This window comes from Malurus melanocephalus, unplaced genomic scaffold (genome assembly GCF_030028575.1).
Source record: "Malurus melanocephalus ecotype Western Australia unplaced genomic scaffold, MMel_1.1 scaffold_160, whole genome shotgun sequence".
Classification (NCBI taxonomy): Eukaryota; Metazoa; Chordata; class Aves; order Passeriformes; family Maluridae; genus Malurus; species Malurus melanocephalus.
This window is the reverse complement of record NW_026623392.1, coordinates 1194292-1202218: the sequence shown is the minus strand read 5'-3', so window position 1 is coordinate 1202218 and position 7927 is coordinate 1194292. Positions and strand designations below refer to the sequence as shown.

General features: G+C 34.8%; 1 protein-coding gene across 2 annotated transcripts in view; it reads left to right on the top strand.

Annotated features, from left to right (window-relative positions):
- Window positions 1-7619, top strand: part of LRRC49 (leucine rich repeat containing 49) — a 38977-nt gene extending 31358 nt beyond the window's left edge. For both annotated transcript variants that reach the window (XM_057371871.1, XM_057371870.1), the window contains 3 exons: window positions 3311-3420; window positions 4086-4239; window positions 6242-7619. In XM_057371871.1, the coding sequence (XP_057227854.1) occupies window positions 3311-3420; window positions 4086-4239; window positions 6242-6448 (471 nt within the window). In that variant the 3' untranslated portion in view covers window positions 6449-7619. The remainder of the gene's footprint in view (window positions 1-3310; window positions 3421-4085; window positions 4240-6241) is intronic.
- The last annotated feature ends 308 nt before the right edge of the window (window positions 7620-7927 follow it).

Here is a 7927-nt window from a genome sequence, read left to right as displayed (position 1 = left end):
ATTTTATGTTTAAATAGAAAGTTAGGACACTGATATTGCTGTTCTTTATACTTTGTATTCCCCTTTACATCAATTGAAAGTAAATTTATTCAAGCATATAAAACAGCCATTTTATACTGGAGCTTTGATCATAAAGGGGGKTGAAAATGGTTACAATGCAGAACAATGTTTGAATATGCATTCAATATTAAATGATAAATAAGTTTAAGAGATGTTATGGAAGTTAATTAGAGCAAAAATAATACACAGCTTTAGCATTTAGATCTGGTATTTTAATTTGGTCATCATCATACGTTTTGGATTAGATATACTCGTTATCTGATCCAGCCAAAGCTGGATGTTGTGGTTTACATGATTTTAGTTGTATAAAACATATATTAATTGCTCAGAAGAGCAGGAGTGGGTAAAGAACTTAAATGATTTAACTAGCAAAGAAAGRATGGATGGAAATAGGACTCTCTCCAACAGCACAGTGTCTTGAAAAGGGAAAAACAAAATGATAGTCAGTAATCCTATGAAAAATACCTCATGAAGAGGAAATCCTATGAAGAATAACCTCAAATTTAGTACTTTACTGAAAAAAATGCTCTTCAAATTTGATTACAAAAATATAAAGTTTATTTCTCTTTTTACTGTGACTTATTTTCAAAATCAATGCTAATGATTCAGATGAAAGCAAGTAGCAGATAAATCATGCCTGTTTGGTCTTCATGGAGAAAGAAAGTAGCACAACTGTTAAAGTAGAGTTTTTGTTGCAATTTCAAGGTTAACAAGTTCCGTCCCTGAAGGAAAACTTTATATTTAATAGTTCTTGGGGATGATTTTAGTAAATGGAGCACATGTAACAAAGCATGGTTTTATGCAGGACATGTATCAAATCTTAAATATGTATGACAAGAACTTTTTTTGTYCTCAACAAACCTCTTCAGCCAGACCACGCTACATGAAGATGTGCACACAGAAATATTTTCCTGGTGTCATTACTCATTTGAAAAGTGTCACAGCCAAGCAGAAGGARGATGATCTCTGCTGTTTTTCATTATCCTACAGCAGAAGTCATGTTATCCACCTTTGCAGATGTATATTACCTATATAGTTAACATGAGTAATAGAAAATTGTTTCGGTGTAAAAACACAACCCCTCAAGTGGCTCTCAGACCTTAGATAAGCTCTAAATAACAGGTTCAGATAACAGAAAATGTGTATATTCTGCTATTCTGATTACTATTTGTGTGCAATGCTTGTGGAGACTATTGTGTTGTCACCTCTGAGGTACMCAGGGTTGCAAAGTAGAAACAAGTTATACTGACTGAATTAACTAAATAAATTGCATAAGTCTAGCACTTTTAAACTGTAAAGAAACTGTTTAAAAAAGCTTTTATTTTCTCCCCAGCCTTCCCCCTACRTTCCAGTTAATGTTCCAGGCTAGAAGCTGAGAGTTGGTCTCCCCCTAACGATTCAGTTCCCTTATCCAGTTGTTACATTTACTAATTGTGATGAAGTAAATTCTCATTACTGAGATACTACTTGAAGTTTTTGCCAGTGCCAGTAATCTCAGATTAATTCTAAGTTGTGAAGGTTTGAAGTTCCCAAGCCCTGCAGCCTGCTGTCCAGCCAGGGGTGCAGAATGCAGTGTGACAGATGCACCCCTGTCCCCGAGCTGGGCCTGCTGGCACAGTTGGTGCCTGTTCTGTACTTGGCAAGGAGCAGGCATAAAGCCTTACATTTATGCGATACTACCGTTATCATCTTTTTGTGATTAATGGAGTAAACAATGGACTGCAGGAACAGAGAGAACATGAGTTTTTGTGAGCTGGAGAGTGTATTCAGCATTGCTGTCTCTGTTGACCTGGTCCTTATGCTTCTCTTAACATAAATAAATACRTTAAAATCACTTATTTCTCCAGCAGACATTTCTGCCTGGACTTTGTTTCCCTAGCTGCCTTCTGTGCTCTTTGTTTTAGACCTTGCTTCTGTTACAAACTGTTCAGCAAGGTCATCTACTCCTAGGCTACTAGTAAAACTTACTTAATTTTAGAGAAAATGAACAATTTCAGGCACTGTGAAAATGGAATTGACTTTACATTTCTAATTTCCTGATGTATGTTTTCACTGAATTTACCTCTGCATTATGCTGTTGCATTGTAATTTAGGCAGGTGTAGCTTGTACAGTCTCTAAACATTACACAAGAATACAATAAAAGTCTGTTAATGTGGATAAAAATTTCATTTTACTCATTCGTTTGAATAATACAGTATACAAAGTCTGGAAGTGCTTTGTAAATATTGTGAGTATTGAAAGCTATTTAATAATGGCTTACTTTCCCAAAATATATTATAGAATGAATGGAAATTAAATTTCATCCAGAAGTTAAGAAGTCAGTGAGTTAAGTTTCATTGTCCAGTGTTATCCAGATCTGACTTAGATGATCATAAAGATTGGTTCTGCACTTAGTACAAAGCCAAGAGTCCAGAAACTGTGCCAGCAAACTTTTGGCGCTTGAAGTCAGTTCATCAGGGTTGGAGAAACACAGGCTTTGGTCTCCAGAGATTACAGCCAAGACAAACAAAAAATAATCACCACCACCAACAAAGAATCAATCCCTTCCACTGTCTKTACACTTTTCAATTTTGTATCAAATGAATCCTGAAAAGTTTTCAACCAYTGAAAATTAGTTTAAAGAGACAACTGTAACTTAATGTTGAAACAACAGTATGGTAGACATTTAGAGAAACATAATGAGTGAACACTTATTTTCAGGAGCTGAAAAATGTGGATAAAAATTTTTCCCTCCAAAGCCTCTCTTTTATAAAGCCTTTTCCATAATGCTGCCAAAATAAAAGAGTCTATAAGTTATCTTTTCACATGTGCATGCCCAGAATCTTTCTGTTTCGCCAGCATAAGTTAATCAGAAATTTTGCAGTAGACCTTCTGTAAACGCATGCAGCAAGGAGCAGAATTAATATGTCTGGCCTTCAGAAAATGAATGTAAGAACCTTTATAAAAATCCTCATTTCATGAAGACTATCATGAAGCACAGGGCACCATGTATATACATAAAAATATCCAGAATTTCAGGAAATAAAACAAGAATCAGTAYCTCATTTGGTTTCTTCCAAAGTACATTTAAAGTGCCAGTAAAAGCAAATCTGCATTTTGAARATGTGCCTGCAACAGATCTGTGTGTAATATTCTGTATTAGAAATTTCAGTTATCTTTTAATGTACATAGGTAGTGAAACGTGAATGTTCTAATTTTGAAATGTAATTTTTTAAATTTTTTTTTCCCTCCCATTCCACTCTCTCACAGGTTACTGAAAATGATATTATAAAGGCAGAAAGGCTCTTTGGCATTCTGGCATAYGTGGCATCGTCGGAGCTGCCACATTATCGCATGTTTTCATTATTTGGAGAATCCAGGTAAAATACAAGGAACATAACTGGAGTTTTTCCAGAATGTGTTGTTTAACTCTTTTGCACACTGTTAWGATGAATTCTTTTTATGTAAAAAGATAAAAATTTCACAAATACCATCTTCYAGAAGATAGGTCATCTGCATAATGCAAAGGTGTTACCATCTCCTGGTCCAGAGGTTTTCACAGAACTTGTAKGAAATTTGATGAGATGAAAAGGGCATGTGCACACAAATGAACCACGTGTTCAGTTCTCCATTTGTTCTGGGAGTAGAGAAGACTTGTGGACCTTCATGATGAGAATTTGTTATTTTTAGTGGATATTTTATAGTGGGTAATTAATARTTAACAGATTTAAGAATTGTAGTGTAAAAAAAAGGTGAAACACTCCCCCCCATTTTTAGTCTTCTATAATGAATACTTAATAAAAGTTAAAGCTGCAAGGCTTCCTATTTAGAAGAGGCTATGTGATAGATATCTATGTCAATTAGAGACAAATTAATGAAGAAATGTCTAGAGTCATACATATTTCGAATAACTTGAGGATGCAATATACTTCAAAGGTCAGAAGTGTATGGTCAAAAGGAGAAACCCCCCTCTCCCTTCACAATAGCTAGAGGCATATACACTTAAAAGTTTTTGATAATTAGGACTGTAAATGTCATTTCACAGGAGGAAGCAATTCCATTATCTGCTGGAGGGAAAGGGAAAGAAATCTGGGACTGGGAATGAGGAAAGTAGTGATACCAGAAGAAGTGGAGGAGAAAGTACAGCACGAGCAACATTGAATTACATGACAAAGGATTTTCATATGGAAAARCTTGAGGTAAAATATATCATTACTTAACTATTACCTATTAGGTAACCTTAGGCTGCTACTCATCGAATTTATATGTACATCAAGTTTCAGTGGTGCTATTGAGAATAGTGGTTTTAAAAGATCACTGCTTAACGTATTTACATATCTGACCAAACATTTTATCTAGCTGATCTTTGTCAGAATACTGGAAAATGCTCAGTTTCTGTCTTTGGAGAARTGGTTCCTCAATAGTGCCACAGTCTCAGAAATACATTCTCACCTCCAAGCCTTATGGAGTGAGAACAGTTTTTTTAGGAAGAAAAATAGATATTGCACCTTTTAGATTTTYCCTGAATGAATTGGTGAAGAACACCTTCAGACAACACGTGAGATAGTGCAGGCTGTAGTAATAAAAAGCTGCTTCCTAGCTTTTAGATGAGCTGCAGGAAAATAAATATATAGGAAATGTCTTAGTTTTAATTATTAATAAAACTGCAAGCTGGCCTGTTTCAGACAAGTGCATCAGTCAGGCTTGTTTCAATTTGTGTTTCTGATCTGCTAACTCTTTTGCTTGGGCAGAGGGAAACTGTTCTCTGGCAGAATATAATTTTTTTTCAGCCACAGTCTCCTTTCTGAGCAATCATCATGAGTTCTGGCTGTATGCACTCTGCTTCCCACATTTGTCCCATTGTTTGCTTCTTGATTATGTGGAAATACATAAATCCTCTAGTGCAAGAAATTAAATCAAGTTCAGTAATCACTGGATTCTGCTATTCCATTGTGGTTTTATTATCTCAGATCCACAGCATAAAAAGGAGACAGTGATTGCATGTGTGGAGAGATTAAATTAAGAAAACATTTTAGTCTCAAAGCTGTRATGGTAGCTCTAAAATCTTTGAATKGCATGGAGTAAGACAATGAGGTATTGCTGTTGCCCTTTACCATGGAGCCAACCCTAAAATTAAATAAAATAAGCTTAGTGTTTGTACAGTCCTTTAAATATATGCATTGATTTCTCTACCCAGTGCATCAATTCCCACCTTGTCCTTTGCTATRGCATTGTGCATTCAGCAGCAGGTACTGCAGGATGTCACAAGAGCACATCCTGGCAAAAAGGGCTCCTTCCAGTTCTCCATCAACTGTAAACTAATATAATAAATGTGTATTGCAAAGATGACAGTCTTGGGTCTTTGATTAATGATTTGGGGTATTAGCTGAAATTGCTGGAAAGCATTTTCTCAGCTTTATTATTTGGTAAAGAAAACTTCTGTTTTGGTGGCCTGAAGCACGATCTAACATTTTTAACAATGCCACCATTCAAACTCGTTAGATATTTAGCTCCAATATAACTTATTGTTCAAATCTTAAGGCATTTTATAGAAACTTTGCAAAAGCAGGGATTAATACAGTTTGAGTTACTAAAATGCAGAACTAGTAGCTGCACAAAGCACAGTGTCTTTTTATTATTTTTAAAGGTTCAGCTTACTTCAGTATCTAATGTAATACACATTAGGAACCAGCACTTGCCAGAGTGCCTGTGGAACAGGATGAGCACTGSCATGTTTTTCTATGTTTTTCTATGCTTATTAGGGAAGGTAGAGAAACATAGATTTTCAACTGCTGTACTATAATGATGAAATTCTGGCAAGGGAGAGAAGGAAAGATAGTTCAGCCTGGCTCAGTATTTTCTGTAAATTTTCACTGCTATGCCAGAAAACAACRAAAGTTGTAATGCTGTTAAAAGATATTGGTATAATTTCCTAAAAGTAAATTTCAGGTAAATTAATAAATTAATATATTAGGAATATTATGAACACACTAAGAGTCTGTGTCCACACCCATAAAAGCTTGCCATATACTCTGGGCCATGCAAACTAAAACCAAGAGGAGAAAGTGCACAATAGCCTCTGCCTGTTAAGTGCTCTGTTCTTTAATTAATTCAATTTTTGTGAGGTTTTTTTTGGACTTGCTCTTGTTTAACTTTTTTTTTCCTTTTTCTTGTATGTTGTGTAATTGTTGTCTCATGCAGGAAATCAAGGAAAGAAAAGCATTTTGCCAGACATACGTTGAGAACTTAGTGAAAGAAGCAGCTGACATCAATACAAAAAATGAATCATTGCAGAAGCTCTGGCCTCAGATGTTCATTGAATTTGTCAGAGATGCAGTGATAGAAATACGTAATAAAAACTCCTACATGAAGCTGTGCCTCCAGCGGATCACTGAGCAGAAACAGTAGACTCAAGAGTGGTGTCTTGCAAGCTTTTGGTTCAGTACTCTGTCATGTTTTACAAACCTAAACCATAGAATATAAAATTATCATCCCTATGGCATACTCCACTTCTTCCCCCAAGGATTGTCTTTAAATCTTAATTAACTCTTAATTGTTTTGAAAGAAAAGTTTACTTTCATGCTGCTTTACCAATGTTTCCTTGGCACTGAAGTGATAGCATGGAAATGACTTGATGATTGTTCTACTAAATTATTTTTTTTTTTTTTTGCTATCCTTGATTCTGTTGTGCTACAGCATAGATTTTTAAAGAACAAACTTATCATGCTTGCCTTATTTTTATTGAATTCTTTCAATTGTCACCTTTTTGACTGCTGCTGTTTAAAAAAACCAAGAATAGTAGCTTTTTTTATGACCGAAAGCTAATAAATTATTTTTACACCCTGAACTTGATGAAGACTTATTATTGTTGTTAAGCTTGTGAGATTATAGAATACTTTTTCACATCAATGTCTTGAGAGTGCTCAGAATATTCACATTTRATGAGCCTAATTCTGAACTGAACAAATTGCCCAAACTTGATTTCRAATGTTTTTCATTAATTTCACTAATAAGGTTCTGTGAATTGTTATAGGTAAAATATGATTCCAAGGTATACTTTCTTGAGCTTTATTTTTATTTTGTTAAAATACGTTAATATAATTAATTTTGTTTCTTGATTACTAACTTAGTAACTTCTGAGGTTTGCCAAGATCAAATGAGCTAAAATGCATGCATTACATTTCACAGGGAGACTGATGWCTATATTCAGTTGTAATTCATTTCTGTGACTGTGTGAACTTTTCCTATTATCAATAAAAATAAATTCTTCACTTTTACCCTTCACAGATACTGTAAAGAAGTACTGTGTGCAAAGAAAAGTCTTCTCCTTAATGCTGCATGAAGAGATGAGACACAACTTGCTCCAAAATCAACCATGAAGGAGTAGAAAATGCCCACATTCCATGGTACAATAATTCCCGCAATAAAAAGCTTGCCAGTTTCTGCCTAGAAACTGAATTTAGGAAGAGTTAGCAAGTCCAGCTAATTGCCATGGATAACATTCAGATGCAGGGAGAAAGTTGTGCTATTTAAATTTATTTTTTTAGTTCTGTTGTATCTTAACTAAAACAATCCAAAACCTTTGTGCATTTTTTTTTACTTAATGAAAATTGTTCTTATTTTACTTAGGCTCATTTATAAAAAAGAAAGTAAACTTCCTGCAAGGGTTTTTATGGCTCAAAAGTAAATTTATTTTTAAACTTTATCTGGAAGGTATTTTCTGTCAAAGTAAAGATGCAGATACAGTCCAGTGAGTTTTTATGCCCAGAAAATCATGGAATCATATGATGGTTTGGGTTTKAATGAACTTTAAAKACCATCTAATTCCAATGCTCTGCAGGTTGCCCAAAGCCCCATCCAGCCTGGCCTTGARCACTTCCAGGGATC